Consider the following 17271-nt stretch of genomic DNA (forward strand, 5'->3'; position numbering starts at 1 on the left):
ATTGGGGTAACAGTCAATAACATATGTGTTAAATGTTGTACATTTGTTCTGTCTACCCTAGTATGTGACCCCTCCCTGTCTTTTGTTTTCCTGTTTCCCTACAGGTTTTTTTCCCAATTAAGGAAAAACGCACTATTTTACATGAGAACGTAATTTGCGGTCTCTTATTTGAACTAGGGCAGGACGCTCCTTAGCGAGTGCGGACCACCCAGTTCAAAACACCACGGTCCTGACGAAAACCCTTGAATGGATTTATGGGTTGAAACATGTAGACCTTTTTAACCAATAGTTTTGTAACATTCACATTCACATAGCACACTTTTGCTATTTTTATAATTTCAATACTACTTATGACACCATAGCCTACCTAATTAGGCACAGGTGCCACACTTTATATTAACAAGGGTTCAAGCACTCAAGAATAAAATACTTGCAGTGAGTAGTGTTGGCCCTTTTTAATACACGCTTTGATAGGTATGAACACATAAAAGAAAAATACTAACCAGCTCCACTGTAGTCAGGTGTCGCAGCACACCCTATAGGCACTCGGCCTATGGGGTGGGACCCCGATGATGAAGCATGTCACCAACTAGGTTGGTGAGTGAGGGGTCTTCTAAAAGGATATGCATTATCCACTAACAGGTTGGGGCATATTGTGCAGATTAGAGCACTTAAGCTTATAACTAGAGAAATATTTCTCTCCATCCCCCGATACAGCCACATCTCAGTACACCTGAGAAACCTGCACTGGCTCCCCGTCAGCAAGAGAATCACGTTCCGACTCCTCACCCACGCACACAAAGCTCTCCACAACCAAGGCCCAAGATACCTCAACGACCGCCTGACCTTCTACACTCCCACCCACCACCTCCGATCGACCAGCCACGCCCTTGCCGCCGTCCCCCGCATCCGAAGAGCCACAATGGGAGGAAGATCCTTCTCCTACCTGGCTGCCAAGACGTGGAACTCCCTCCCCATCCACCTCCGCCGGACCCAAGACCACCTCGCCTTCAGGAAGCAACTCAAGACCTGGCTGTTCGAGCAGTAGCGGACCCCCCTCCCCCAAGCGCCTTGAGACCCTCCGGGTGAGTAGCGCGCTATACAAATGCTTGATTGATTGATTGACCAAGCAGTCTCATCCCCCACCATTGCTAGGTGTGTGCGTTGGGTCATGCAAGAGGCGGGTATAGACACTAAACAGTTTGGTGCTCACTCCGCTAAGGGGAGACTATGGCCTCAAAGGCGTTTTCCCTGGGAGCTTGCTTGGAGGATCTGTTGCAAGCCGCGGACTGGTCTTTAGATTCCACCTTTAAGCGGTTTTATTTCAAACCGGTGGTGGATGTGGCGCATTTGGTGGTAAGTATGCTTCGAACTAGCATAATCGGAGCCTCTGGTCCTGACATAGAATTGGAATTTGCCTAGGTTAGTGACAGTAAATTTCAATTCTATTAAGGACATGGAGGCGAGGATTATCCCTCCCGGACCACAGCTGGTACGAACCCACCCATATGGCAGTAAGTAAGGTTCTTGATTCTTTGCATGACATGCGTATTGCTGGTTTCATGCATCTTCTGGGTTTTGTCATGATTGATGGTACAGTGTGCAATTCTTATGGGATATGTTTTGTTTCAGGGAATGATGGTTCCAAGCAAGACCAGTGATTTTCTGATGCGTACGCGCAAAGAAAGAGGAGGGACAACTGCTGTGAAGGGCCTTTCGATCATTGGCGGACACTAAGGAAGGACTGATATCGGAAGGGACTCACGGACTCATGGGAGTTGTAGTTTAATGCAGAACTGTTAATAATTTTGCTGAAAGATCGTTTTCCCTTGTTTGGGATAAAGATGTTGTTTGACTTTTTTGAAGGCTGCTGGAAAAAATATTGTTTATTAAAGCGAAGAAGGAAAAGCATCCGTGTCCTTAATAGAATTGAAACGTATCGTCCCTAACCTAGGCAAATTTAGATTCTAGGCTTAAAATTTGGGGTTTGCGGAGTAAGCTGCCAAACATCACATCAGGTCTGGTACCTCTCGCTGGTGCTTCTTCCACGAGCTCGTCAGCTCAATAACTCACAGGAGTGCTTTTAAATGGCAACAGTGGTGGGAGCACACCGCTTCACCTCCCAGCAAGGTTTACCCCTGGCATTATGGTAAATGCAGTCCCATGTTGCTTGCTTTGCTAAAATATTTTCAAGTATGCAATTGGCAACGTCTCAAAGGAGGCGAATTCGAAAGGTGCTACTGGAACATGAAAAAAAAATAACACTCACAGGAGTGGTGCACGCACATTAAATAGGCTGAAAAACAAAGTTGAAACAAACGCGAAAGCGAGCTTGTGAGCGTGTTGGTTTACTTAGGAACACGAGGCAAGATCACGATAAGGAAGGTATTATACTGGCACAATGCGTTCCACTGCTCGCTCCAGAGCCCCCTAAGCCAGGGGAGTGCACGTTAAAAGAATAGGCGGGACATAATGCTGCCTTTGGCCATTTGCATGCTTTCAGTACTGAAAGCCACACGCAAAGGCCAATTGAATATGTGGGAGTTAACTAACTCCCACGGAGAAGTTTAGGAACAGTGTGGAGGGCTCACAAGAAGCCTCCCATAGAGCAGCGCATGCACGCTGCGTGAGGTTCGACCTAAAAATGAGACTACCACTCTTCAGAAGAAACGTGGCAAGTGATTTTCGAGTTTTCATTGGCTGAAAAATATGGGTGGTTTATCACCTTCCAGAAAGCCTTACCATCTTTGGATTAAGCAGCTAACTGCACGTCTTCCCAAGCCGACTAGCTAATTTCCTTCTTCCTAGATTCGAGGGCTTCATTATTAGCTCTCCTTGCAAATCTAGTTTCCTCCACATTCCTAGGAGCGGCATTGGTTACCCTCTTCAAGTTCCTTAAAGCAACGGAACCAGTTGGGTTGAACCATCTATGCAGGAGAGGCTCAATGGTATTAATTTTAGCAGACATCTGATTGTGTAGAGAGTTACAAACGTAGTTACAACTACCTAGTATCGCTTCTGGTTCACCAGACTCAGCAACACATCACCTTCTCTCTCTCAGAAGTAACCATATCAGTAAAAAGTTTTTTCCAGTCTGTATTTCTCCATTTCAAATGCAAGCCTTTATTTTGCTCGTATTGTGAAGTCTCCGAGGGGACAGGTTTTGGCATGACACTGAGGGTGTTGGAACAAGTTACAAAAATGGTTAAGAGATTGTGATCGCTTAAAACAGAAGGCACAACAGCGGAGTCTAGCACTGACGGTGCTAATGAACCATTTCTAAATCTGGTGTGGGGGAAGTTTAATTAATGACATGCATACGATACCTCGGCTCCACTTTTGTTTAATTACCGATTTGCCCCTATCCAATCTTAATTAAAACGTTTGACTTGCAAAAGGCTTCCTACATCAGCCCCAAATGGTAATTCTACTTCTGGGGATGTTTGTTCCTCTTAACGATTTCCCTATGCATGCCACTAACTCTTCTGTAAAATCTCCCAGTGCAGAAGGGAATAGTTTTCCATCCTGAACGTTGCAGATATTGCCAGGAAACTGGTTAATGTGGAATGGCCACATCTCCTTGTGGTTATCCCCTATTGGAGGTACACCAGTAAGGATAATAACCTATGGCGTGAAATTAGGAGCAGTTGTCGATGATCAGAAGCCTTTAGAGAAGTCCGCTTTTGGAATTCCCCATTTGAGAACCAACAGTCGTGCATTACTTCGCGGACACATTTGGCTTGAATCGGCAGCCCATTTAGTCGAGACAAAGGGGGTGGACTTAAATCAATAGGTGCCGGCATAGGAGTTGGAAGAGCCTGGGGAAGCGGGGGAACAGCATGAGCAATCTGATGAGAACATGGTTGTTGATATCCCTCAGAGTTTGAACTTTATCATTTAGTCGTTTGAGTTGTAATATCTCTTGTTGAAGATTTGTTCAAAATAAATTCCACATTCTTAAATAAAGGTTTACACACCCTGTGAATAATCAAACTAAAATCCATGTCCTAACACCCATTTGTGTCTAGTGAAGTTGGTTAAAGCACAGAGTTTTGAAGTTTTTTAGTTTCTCTAGCTACTCCCCTTTTTGCTTTACCATCTGTCCTTTTTAGGTCTTGCGCCTGCTGTGGCAAAGTGAGTCTATTGTGATCGTTTCAGTCGTTTCAGCTTTCAAGGACTACCAAGAGGAGACAAGAGACTGGCACACGCACGCAGCCTGCCGGAATCGGATCAGGTCACGCGCATGAACACGCGCTCCGATTCTGGCAGGCTGTTCACAACACATGTACACGCAGGCAGGCACACGCAACACACACACAGACAGACGCACACACACACACACACACACACACACACACACACACACACACACGCACACATCTCCCCCCCCCCCCACTCTCCGGGCTCTTTCAGCGTGTTCCGTGTCCCTGTCTCTCTCGTCAGCCAGTGGGTCAGTCTCGAGCTCCCTCCGCAGCGCTGGTCTTCACCCGGGCCTTCAGATGCCGCACTCCGCTTTGGCGCCGGGGCTCGGAGCGCGCATGCGCGGGCAGCCCCCGCCCTCTCACTCTCAGCCCGGGCTGCTTTCGGTTTCGCTGTCTTCCGTGTTGCTGGTTGGAAACTGTTGCTTGTCATTAACTAGTTAACTCCATGTCGGCCGCTAAACAGATCAGGATCATACTATTCTGCCATGATAATAAGGGACAACTTGTTTTTATTTTCAGCGTTTGAATCTTGTTGTTGTTGGCAGGCATTCGCGGGAGCAAGAGCGGGAGTGGAAGCCGTGAACCGCGATCAGCCGCTGCAATCCACGCACCCTCAACATACGCAGTAATCCACAGCAGTCCGTGAAATTCAGCCCTTCAGATGATGACACAACCCCCCCAACCAGAGAGGAGGAAAACAGAGACGGTCCCGTTGGAGGCCTGGTTGCCCGCTGAATCGTAGCGGTGAGGCTAGGGGGAAATACTGCTGCTCCGAAACTCTACTGCTGCGGCGGACAAAGGAAAGTGCTGTGGTAGAGACGGCTAGAACCTCTCCCCACCGAGATGACATCCCAGTGAGGTGGCGCCCGACCAGCACAGGCCACGACATAGCTGGCATGGTGTGGCCCTCAGAAGAGCGGGTTGAGGAGGGGTGGCGCCCAGCTGAAGACCTTAGGCCGTGGGCAGAGGCAAAGGCACCTGGCGGCCCACAGTGCCATCCCGCACAGGGAAAGCTGCTGTAGACACCTGAGAGCCGTATGCAAGTCATCAGTGAGAGCTTGAGCAGAGCTCTGCAGAAGGGGCAGTAAGTGACCGGGACCGGCCATGCAATCAAGCAGCAAGTGAGTCCCCTATAGGAGAACAGAAGGAACATTCTACATGGCACATGGGCGACGGGGAAAGAAGTATTGCCCTACCCCCATTTGCTCTGTTGCGGCTGAAGAGGCAGAGGGCTCATAGATGCAGTGAGAGTGGCATAGCGGTAAGGCCTACATAGTGCCTGCATAGGGGAAGAAAAAACACCTCAAGCCACAGCATGTAGAGAAGATCTTGCCTTGGGAATATTCATCGGGGCGGGGGGTGGGAGGGTGACAGCCTCCCACTCCGCCATGTTGAGTGGGGTGGTGCCCAGATGAAACACTTGACCATGCCTCATTCATCTTCGTCCGCTGCATCGCTTAGTCAGAAGTTGTGGTCCGGTGTCGTTTGGAAAGTTCACATCAGGTGTTTTTTGCTTTGTTCATGGTGGATAGCCACAGACTTACTGCCCAACAGCAATATATGACAAATCAAGGATATTGGTCTGTCCACTGAATTGTCCTCCTCTTTTTATCTCAGTGATGTCTGCATTAGGGCATTTAGTGACACGCTTCAAGTAGTCCTCCACCTGTTGTGGATTAGTATAGAAGAATTCTTTCCCCTAATGAGTGACCCGGAGATGTCTGTGTGTGCTATGCCAATCTCACCCCGCAGTGTGTGCTGTGCAGGTCTCTTAACAGAGTTCATGCACGGAATGTGTGTGCTGTGCAGGTCTCTCTCTGTAGTGCGTATACCGGCTGCGTGTGCTGTGTCTGCCACCCCAGCGGTACCTAAACGAGCTGTGCATGCTGTGCAGGCCTTTTTCCCATCTGTATCTGCATGGGCTGTGTTGATGTGCTGGACGCCCCCCGCGGTGCCTGCATGGGCTGTGTGCTGTGTACGTCTCTCCCCGCAGTACCTCCAGGCTCTGTGTGCAGGCATTTTCCCCATCACTGTCTGCGTAGGCTGTGTGTGCTGTGCTGGACCAACCCCCACCCCCCTCCTCTACTTCTGCTGTGTCTACACGGGCTGTGTGCTGCTCCCCCGCATCGCTTTTATGGCTTTGTGTGCTGTGCTGGACACCCCACACCTCCACTGTGTCTGCACGGGCTGTGTGTGTTGTGCTGAACTCCCCCTCCTCCCCCCTAGGGGGGCCTTCAGTGCTGTGCTGGACTTCCCCTCAGTGTTTGCAGGGTTTTGTGTGCTGTGCTGGACTCGGGCTGTGTGCTATGCCCCCCCCCCCCCCCCCCCCCCCTAAGCAATGCCTGTATGGACATTGTGTGCTGTGCTGGACTCCGCGGCGTGTGCCCGGCTGAGCTGGGTCTTGTCCGGTATAGGGCCTGGTAGCTGGTGCGGGCACTTCAAGACGCCCCTCGCTAAGGACCCGGTATATATTACTACCATTCGTACATATAGCACACACTTAAATGTAGGTGTCTCATTTATGGCTGAACGCTAATTATTGATCAATATCGGAGGATGAAACGTTGAGTCTGCTTCCCCTTTCTCCTATAGACTGCACACAGATGTGTTTGGCAGGCACTTCCTCCACTGAGCAATGCTACGACTTACTCCTGCACATGCTAGTTTGTCCTGGAATTTTATTTTACTTCATATCTAGCGCTCTGCGCCTTACTTTTGAACATTGCTTTAGACTGTGACTTCCTCCGAACTCACTACCCTCCAAATAGAATAGATCTGTTATATGCAACTTCTGAGATTTTATATTTATATCTAGATAAGCTTACCTTTGCAACTATTTCCTTTACAAGTTCATACTTTAGCCATCATTTTTATGTATTTATTCAGCTGCGTCATCATTTTCTCAGTAAGGACACCTGTTATTTGTTGTCAGAGGCTGTGAATAATACAGAGGGGTCCATATGGCATGTGGGGGGAGGGGCGAGATGCTGATACCTCCAGTATGACAGTGCGGAGTAATAGAGAGTGACGGACTTGGCTGTGCAACAGGGCGTGGGCGGGGCTTCCAGCTCTGATGTAGCACGAGGAGGACGCAGGGTCCTGTGGACAGGTTGTGGCAGAAGGATGCCAGGGAACAGACTGAGGACCCAACCTGACTGTCCTTCCCCAGGAACGGGCCATAGAGATGCAGCCAATCCAAGGCCATAGAGATGCAAGATGTCCGAGGTCCAACCATGCCGTATTTGCAGGTCTCAGCCATACAGAAGGAGGGATTGACGGACGGTCCTTCACATATATGTTAGGGGAATGTAGGTTAAATTAAAGACTCAGAGGCTAACATTACGCATAACTCTTTTAACACCTCTTACACGGTAGCACACTTTAAAGGAATCATAGAGGATCTCTAAAAGCAAGAGTGTCTCTCAGCACACAACAGTGCTCTACAACATTCCACAATCCTCCTGTTCCTGCTTCTGAAGACAGGCCAACTTCGGTAACTTCCACATAGGACTCGTTCAAATGACCACCTGCATGTACCACTCCTTGTTTTCTATTCTGTTTTCTCCCTTGCCACTTTTCCTTGGCCCTCTTTCATTTTCATCTCCACAACGTTACTTCTCTCTCTCTGTCTTTCTCTGGTGCGCACACACTGTTTTTATCTTCCCTTCTCCCTGAAGCAAAGACAAAACAATTGCTCAGTTTAACAAGCATTTGCAATGCATTAGGTCTAGCATTTTTGCCAGTTTAAGCTATTGATTGGCATTGTAAATGACAATGCCTTTTATTTATCGGTTTTAAAAACCAAAATATAAATAAAAGGCATCGTCATTTACAATGCCAATAGCTCAAACTCAAGTAAATGCGAGACCTATTGCATTGAAAATGCTTGTTCTCTTATGGGGAGGGGATTTATTAGCAAGCCGGAGCGGAGGCTCGGCTGTACAAGCGCTTATATCATCACCCCGGTGTCTACTACTACACAAGGATGTACCATGGAAACCGGAGCAGGTAAGCCTGAGGTAGCATGCAAGGACTCTTACGTAGGGTTGAATGGAGCAGTGGTAATGTACCACGATGGTGCAGGTGTAGAGGGACTCATGGAGACAGTCTTTAATTTCTGAACCGCATCAATGCGGGTTTCCAACAATTCAATCTCTGTTGAAATGGCGGCCATTGCAGAAGATAATTATTAACTTAGGAAGTAATTGGTGGCGAGGCGGTCGTGCCTTTTGTCTTTGGGTGATACATTTTTAGGGCTCGTGGCGTCAACCCCGCGAAGCGCGGTCTCGCCAGAGACCCTATTGTCAGCGAGTCTGCTTTCCAGTAGAGGGGACAGGAGCTGGCCGCGCGCTCGGAATTGAGCGGGCCACGCGCACGTGAACGCGCTCGCTGTGCCCAGCTCCTGTCTCCTCTCCTGGAAAGCTGTACCACACAGCCACGCCTCCCCCTGCACGCATGCGCACACACACGAGCGCACCTACACACAAGCACATGCACCAACGCATACAGACACCCCCGCCGTCGCACACATACCCACACACACACACCAGCGCACCATACACACATGCGCACCCCCCTCCCTCCAAGCCCCACTTACCGCCACTACGGACTAATGCATCCTCCGCGGGGCTCTCCCTCGGGCATGGGAGCCCCGCGTCAGCACTGCTTTTCTGGCCAGCCACTTCCGAAGACGGAAGTCCCGCCCCACGGCAAGTTTAGTTTTTGCCCACGGTTTCGTTTTTGCTTACGTCTTAACTTCCGTGCAAGACAAAATCACTAACAGAGCCGCAAACGCCACATAAATAGCAAACAGCAAAAGGTGACTCTCCGCCCGCTTGTCTGGTGTCTCGAGCTGCTCCGCAATCATCAGTAATGTCCCTGTTCATTGCCTCTTGAGGCGGATGGTCAGGCCCATTTAGAGACTAAGAAAGGAGATGGTGTGTCAGCGGGAAGTTCTATGCGGTCGTTAGTGTGAGAGAGAGAAAAATTCTTCCGTGGGAAATGGAAGATGCGCTTTGTGTCGGGGGCCCTTCTCACCTGCCTGTTGCTGTCCGGCCTTTTGGCCCCTTTGATCTGCCCAGGAGATCTGTCACTGCTCTGGGCACACCCCTGGGCTCATTGAAGTAATTACACCTCATGCCCCCACCGGCGCAGGCCTCCGGCGTTGTGTTGGCTTTTAGCATATCACGGCCTTGTCCACCGGTTGCAAGGACCCTGCCCGCTCACACCGCTGCGTGCACAGGGGCGGCCATTATGTTACTGGTTCCACAGTTACATTGTCCGGCCACACGAAGGTACTGTCACCCTTCCCAGCGCAAAACACCGACCATTTGTTCACGTTTTAAGATTTTGCAGCGGGCCTGACATACTTAAATATAACTTAACATCAAACTCTCTCTAATCATACTAACATTGCCTTTCTATGTATTTTGAATATAGTCAGAACTCATTAATGCAGCCCTAAAAAGCTTATTAGTGCTTTCTTTAATTTAGCATAGAAGGTATAATCTGATAAAGGAAAAATACTGATTGGGGGTGAATTTGTTAAACTTTAGTACAACCAGGACGCTAAAATATTGGTCATGGTTGATAGTGTGTTGGTAGTGGAATTTTGTATGTGCCATTAGGATCGATTGAGGAGCTTTACCAAACTTCAGATGGTTTTTAATCTTTAAGTAATAGTAGCAGCTGAGATCCGCTCTTGCGCCTCTCAGCCATTAGGTTGGGTGGGGAGTTTTGTTTTCAGCAGAACCCTTAGTTATTGGAAAGTCGGAGGAACTTCTGGGTTTTTCTAGTGATGAAATTATGTAATTTAGGGGCAGTGTAAAAGAAGGTTATTTCACGTACAGCAAATGTAGGGGCACATGCTTGTCTTTGTTACATCTTCATGTACTTGTCATCTGGGACACGTTGAGGAGTTGTTTGTATTGCAAGGTTTCCATGCATAATAAGCGAAATTCATAGAAAAGCACAAAAATACTAGTTACTGCTTAGATTTAATTGCAAAAAAGTGTCACTCGATAGGTAGTGAATGCCACTTATATGCACACTGAAACCACCAAAATGTCACACATAAGCAAGCAGTCTAAAAACTTGGCAGCTATGCTGGTCAGGGTGATATAAGAATTAAACACACTTACTGCAGTGTTTGATTGGTTTATTGTCTATCCAGCCACGTGCTGCTTGCTACAGAGGAATAAGTGTCACTAGTACCTTCTCCAATCCTTATTTAATTTGCTTTTAGCGCGTCATGCTCGTGAGCATAAGTAAACTGGGCACTAGGTTAGTGCCCTTCCGTTTCTGGTGTTTGGCAGCAGATTTAAGATATTCTTTCAGTTTCTCGTTGCTCAAATGGGAGCAATTCTTCATATTTATGTTTCCCTCATCTTCATTGCTTTGTTTTGCTCGCGAGAAAGTGTCACTCATACTCCTTGAAATGTCACTCATAATTACACTGAAATTACGAAAATGTCACACATAGTAATTTGAAATCTTGGCAGCTATGTGCTTATATAGAACCAGAAAGGCAGCTGCCGCCCCAAAACACTAACAACACAGCTCCAAACAGCAGAGTCCCCATTTTGTTTTCTTATTGCAGATTTATTTAGCGCGAATTCGACCCGAGGGTATTGGAGTGTTTTGCATGCGCACCAGTTATGTTATACAAAGACACATTCATTGTTTGTATGATCAGGGAGTTAAGTGATTGGCCCAGAATCACAGGATGCTATGAACGTAGCTCCCCAGCTCCAAAGTCGGCAGCTCTGGCCATTAGGCCACACCCTCTCCTCATTACCCTATCCAACAATTTGTGCTGATCACTACAGGTTCTTCCTCCTCCAGCCACTCCAGCAACTGCACATCTCAACTACCCCAGCAACCTCTGCCACTGCGACTTGAGCACTCGCTGCAGACACTTCAAAGCAAATAATACTTGGGGGAGGGGGTGCGTAGCAGAGACGTTAATTCACCAAAATGTGAGGGGTAGAGGAAGTGACGGCACACGCCATTTGACCTTTACTTTCACTCAAAATATCAATTGAGGAGAGGGCTTGGACTTGAGAAAAAACCTATTTTTGTAAATGGAGCGCATTAGTAATAGCCAGGCCCAATGAAAAGATACGATTGTGTGTCTGCTGCAATTTTCGCATAATCATAGACTTGCTGCATTTGCCACATAATCAACCATCTGCTGAATATTCTGCAATTTTAACAAAATAAAAGAATTTTCTAGCGTAAATTGTTCAAAAATTACTAAAAGTGCAGTGCTATTTCCAAACACATACACTGCCTGCACACACACTTACTATGTGCACGCTGCACAATGCTTCACTCTTCAAACTCACACCTCCTCACCCTCAAACACCCTCACCCTCAAACCCCCCTCATCCCCCTCACACCCTCTCAAACGTACACACCCTCAATCACCCTTACACCCTCACACGCCCTCACCCTCACACACCCTCACACACCCCCTCACACCCCCTCACCCTCACACCCCCTCACCCCCTACACCCTCACACCCCCCACACCCTCACACCCCACACACCACCACACCCTCACACCCTCACACACCCTCACCCCCACACCCCCCACACACCCCCACACACCCTCTCTCACCCTCTCTCACCCTCTCTCACCCTCTCTCACCCTCTCTCACCCTCTCTCACCCTCTCTCACCCTCTCTCACCCTCTCTCACCCTCTCTCACCCTCTCTCACCCTCGCTCACCCTCGCTCACCCTCGCTCACCCTCGCTCACCCTCGCTCACCCTCGCTCACCCTCGCTCACCCTCGCTCACCCTCACTCAATCACCCTCACCCACCCTCACTCACCCTCACTCACCCTCACCCACCCTCACCAGCATAGCATAACAAAACACAGCACAGCATAATAAAAAAGCACAGGATAGCAAAAGATAGCATAGCATAATTATTCCCAACTCTCCTTATTATTGAGCAACATATTACAGTTTGCAAATCATCTTTATACACCAATTCAGATTTTTCGGAAAATGTATGCAACGCATTGTCATACACAATGCCAATAACTCAAACTTTAATGCTGCGAGACCTATTGCATTGTAAATGCTTGTCTTTTCCCCACATGATAGTATATCCGAGTATCCAGCCAGACAGTGATGATAAACAATCAACTTACCAGTGGCAGCTCCTCCGTGAAGGCGGAGGAGAGTCGTCCCACTGTTTGCAGCAGTGAAATAAAGAAAACATAAAATAATAATAACTGGTTGGTATTATCACTTTGTTTCCCTGCTGAAGCAGCTTAACGGGCGGGCGGGGCTGCTCGCCAACCTGCATTGAGAACATGCCCTGGCCGGAATTCCCTTGCTGATCGATGGTGCTCAGACCAATCACAACGCTGCATTGCAGCATTGTGATTTGCCCAGGGGAGCCTGGGAGCCTGGTGCTTCCTGCTTCCCTGTTCCAGTTGGAGAGACCTGGCAATCAGGTACGTTTTTAGGTCTCGCCTGTCGATGCGCATGCGCATCGAGCAAGCGAGACTATAGGGGCTCATCCAGACTTTATCTAACTTGCAAGGAATCGTGGCGATTCCTTGCAGTGCCCGTGACTTTTAAGCTCAATGCGCATGTGCATTGAGCTTAAAAGCGCGTGCACAGCCGCCCGCATTCCTCCGACACCTTTGAAGTGAAGCTTAGCTTCACTTCAAAGGCCCGGCTTCTTCACACCCACATGCCGCTCTGCCCCGCTCCGCCCCCTCCCCTGAGTCATCCTGCCTGCCCCTTCCCGCCTTGTCGCATTTCTCCTCCCCCCTCCCCTCTCTTCCCTCCGTCTTGTTGTTGTTCTGTTGCATCTATCGTGGTCTTTTTTTTTGTTGCGACTCGACGTGCCCCGCTCCCTTGCTCACCCGCCCCCCCCCTCCGCCACGCCGAGAGCTTGTTTATCTTCCGTCTTCTCTTTCCCTCCCACCCTCCCTCCATGTCTCTCGCATTTTCTCTTTCTCGCCAATGCTTGTTTCCGTAAACCTTCCAGTGTGCGAGTCATGGCTGAAGACCTACTCACTCTTTCCGTAGCTCAAGGCTCCTTTACTACTGTTGCTGCGCAAAACCGGACGTTTTAGCGTTATCATTTTTAAGATTTACAGGCTATTCACGCTATCCACGCCAGAGATAACTTCTGCAATTCAGTAAGGAGAGCGTGCTGGTGGCGGCTTAATGGTGTCAGCCCTGTCTCCAGTTCATTTCGCAGCTGCTGACTTTTTTTTTGTTGCGACTCGACGTGCCCCGCTCCCCTGCCCCCCCCACCACGCAATGCCGAGAGCTTGTTGCTCTTCCGTCTTCTCTTTCCCTCCCACTCTCCCTCCATGTCTCTCGCATTTTCTCTTTCTCGCCAATGCTTGTTTCCATAAACCTTCCAGTGTGCAAGTCATGGCTGAAGACCTACTCACTCTTTCCGTAGCTCAAGGCTCCTTTACTACTGTTGCTGCGCAAAACCTAACGTTTTAGCGGTATAATTCTTAAGCTTTACACGCTATCCACGCCAAAGATAACTTCTGCAATTCAGTAAGGCGAGCGTGCTGGTGGCAGCTTAATGGTGTCAGCCCTGTCTCCAGTTCATTTCGCAGCTGCTGACTTTTTTTTGTTGCGACTCGACGTGCCCCGCTCCCCTGCCCCCCACCCCCGCCACGCAATGCCGAGAGCTTGTTGCTCTTCCGTCTTCTCTTTCCCTCCCACTCTCCCTCCATGTCTCTCGCATTTTCTCTTTCTTGCCAATGCTTGTTTCTGCCTTCTGCACGGGAATCCCCTGAGCCACACCTAGGTTAGATAATACTCCCTTCACTTGAAAGAGACTACACAGAGGTAAAAGTGGAAAGCATTCCTTGTCTGCACAAACAGTTTTTGATTCCTCCGTCTTGTTTATTGTACCCGCTCCGCCCCCTCCCCTTCCCGCCGTGTCGCATTTCTCCTCCCCCCTCCCCTCTCTTCCCTCCGTCTTGTTTCCTTTCTTGTTTTATTTCAGCACGGCGTCACTTTTAAAGCTGCGCGGCGCCAATGCTTGTTTTGTATATGGAAATCTTGTGCCTCTACAGGTAGGTCACCGTTTTTTATGCCGCTGTGTTCAGGGTAAATATCTAACACACATATACAGACTCCCTCTCGTCTTGTGCTTTGAGTGCGTTGGTGAATACTCCTCCTCAAGTGTGCAGTGCAGGAGCAGCTGCCACCCCTCCTCCGCAGCCCTTCTGTTCTGCACGCTTTTCTTTCCTTCAGATTTAGCGAACTTTCACTGCTTTCTGCTTCCCGACACCTTCCCTTACCAGCTCTTTACATTGCTGTGAAGTTTGCGCTCGGTCAACTTTTGCCCAGGTCTCATGCACCAAAGAGCAGGGAGAGTTTCACAGAGTGCCAGTCTGCACTGTCACTCTCTGTACGGGCTAGTGATCTTGCTGAAGGAGAGATGGGGGTCACAAAAGCAATGACCGTGTGTTGGCTCCTGAGAGAGCCTTCATTCATTGCAGACGCTTGGCTTGTCCTCGATCTGCCTTCTGCACGGGAATCCCCTGAGCCACACCTAGGTTAGATAATACTCCCTTCACTTGAAAGAGACTACACAGAGGTAAAAGTGGAAAGCATTCCTTGTCTGCACAAACAGTTTTTGATTAAATGCGGCCAATTATCGTAGTTACAGTGGAATTCTAAACCTCTTCACTGCGGAGAATATGGGGGTAAAACTGGAGACCATACTAAAAACTTTGTGTAGTCCACTTTTATATGTGAGGCTCTTCGGTGCAATTTTTTCATTAAAATTTGCAGCAGAAAGCCTGTGGCTATGACAAGCAAGATAAAAGCACAATCTCATTGGTGAGTTCTAGTAGCTGCACACTGAACTGATGCATTTCAAATATGCAGCCAGTTCCGAAATTCTCTGTGCCTGCCTTGCAAGATGTGTCCCTCTTGCACACAAAAGATAGTTGTGTTGAAAGCTCTGGTTTTGTGAGCAGACACACCCACCCTCTCACCCACCCTCACCCACCCTCACCCACCCTCACACCCCTTCACTCACCCTCACACACCCACTCACCCTCACACACCCTCACACACCCACTCACCCTCACCCCCCCTCACCCTCTCACCAATACCCCCTCACCCTCACACACCCTCACTCACCCTCAACCCATCACCCTCACTCACCCTCACTCACCCTCAACCCCTCACCCTCACTCACCCTCAACCCCTCACCCTCACTCACCCTCAACCCCTCACCCTCACTCACCCTCAACCCCTCACTCACCCTCAACCCCTCACCCTCACTCACCCTCACCCTCACTCACCCTCACTCACCCTCAACCCCTCACTCACCCTCACTCACCCTCAACCCCTCACCCTCAACATCAACCCCTCACCCTCACTCACCCTCACCCTCACTCACCCTCACTCACCCTCACTCACACTCACCCTCACTCACCCTCACCCTCACCCTTACTCACCCTCACTCACCCAAACCCTCACTCACCCTCACTCACCCTCACTCACACTCACCCTCACTCACCCTCACCCTTACTCACCCTCACTCACCCTCACCCTCACTCTCACTCACCCTCAACCCCTCACCCTCACTCACCCTCACCCACCCTCACTCACCCTCACTCACCCTCAACCCCTCACCCTCACACAGTGGAATAGGTCTCGGAGCATTTGAGTTAGAGCTTTTAGAAAAATTTTTATGGTTTTTTTTTTTTAATTCTTTAGCATTGGCTACAGGAAACAAAAATGCTAAAGATTTACAAAAAAACCCATAAACAATTCTAAAAGCACTAACTCTAATGCTGCGAGACCTATTGCATTTCCAATGCTTGTTATTTTTACCTCCTCTCCCTGTCCCCGATCCCTGCTGGTCGCCACTGCAACTTACCACAAAGAAGATGCTACGAAGGGACCAGGGGGAGGGAGGTGGCAGCCCAGCCCAGCCCAGTCTAGTCCAGCCCAGCCCAGTCCAGCCCAGCCATGTCCAGTCCAGTCCAGCCATGTCCAGCTGCGTACATGCGCAGAAAGCCCCGCTCTTCGCCCGAGCATGTGTATGGGTGCATTCTGCTCCACGGTATGCACCAATCACTGTTATAGCGCAGAGTCTGTTGTCCCTGCCTCCACTGAAATAGGTGCTGTGTGTGCTTGGGAGATGAAGTCCCACCTGAGGAACGTGGCAGATGCAAGAAGTGCAGGCGGATTTAGGAGCACTGTTTTGTAATGATGTGAACGAATATCACTAGGAAAACCGGTCACTGATTCATATATTTATTGTTATGTAGTGCTATTACTTTCAGTTGTTTATTTGTATTTTGTCAGCACTAAGTAAATGTTCTCAGTTTTGACTGGCACTGGTCAATTGGTGCCTGGGCATTTAGGATACCGAACATCTTTCCAGGGTTTCTTGCTAACTGAGTTCTTTCTTTGGTATATCTAAAGCCATGCCAAGTCCATTCTAATATTACCGTTTGTCATTGTATGTTATTTCTGGACTGAGAAGGAGTAGCTTAAGATGACCTCATTTGTGTTTTCAGAGCAGTGGAAAGAGCTCGGTGTTGGAAAGCCTTGTTGGCAGAGACTTGCTTCCCAGGGGCACTGGAATCGTAACCCGGAGACCTCTCGTCCTGCAGCTGGTGCATGTCTCTCCAGAGGATCGACGGAAACCGGTCACAGATGATAATGGTATGTAGGGATACTTACGACTGTCATGATGCTCTTGAGCGTATGTGTTGGGTCTTTCGAGTTGGATCTGGATCATAGAGACATTGAGGCTGACCCTGTGTGATGTATATGCATTCCAGGATACTCGAAGAGAAAGGAGTGCCCCCTCCTGTAGCCGTACTAGCTGAGCCTCCAAGTGGCCTTTTGTCCTGTACCTATTGAATCCCATTTCTTTGAAAAGATCCTCTGCTTGCTGTAACATGACTCATAAGGGCTAAGAAGTTATTTGTATTCAAGCCTCACAGCGCTACAACGTTCTCTAAAGGGACGAGGCTGTGCTTCACACATGTAGCTTTATTTGGTGCAAACTGCACTCCTATTGCTGCTGATTCCTCCTCAGTGCACA

At 49.0% G+C, this 17271-nt stretch overlaps 1 protein-coding gene across 6 annotated transcripts in view; it reads left to right on the forward strand.

Annotated features, from left to right (window-relative positions):
• Positions 1-17271, forward strand: part of DNM1L (dynamin 1 like) — a 747198-nt gene that overhangs the window by 118778 nt on the left and 611149 nt on the right. For 5 of the 6 annotated variants that reach the window (XR_013606882.1, XM_078673806.1, XM_078673804.1 and 2 more), the window contains exon 2: positions 16739-16886. The exons of the other annotated variant lie outside the window; for it this stretch is intronic. Coding sequence is in view for 4 of the 5 variants with exons in the window: in XM_078673806.1 (XP_078529932.1) it covers positions 16739-16886 (148 nt within the window). In the remaining variant the exon portion in view is untranslated. The remainder of the gene's footprint in view (positions 1-16738; positions 16887-17271) is intronic. 6 annotated transcript variants of the gene reach the window in all.

This window comes from Lissotriton helveticus, chromosome 1_1, assembly GCF_964261635.1.
Source record: "Lissotriton helveticus chromosome 1_1, aLisHel1.1, whole genome shotgun sequence".
Taxonomy (NCBI): Eukaryota; Metazoa; Chordata; class Amphibia; order Caudata; family Salamandridae; genus Lissotriton; species Lissotriton helveticus.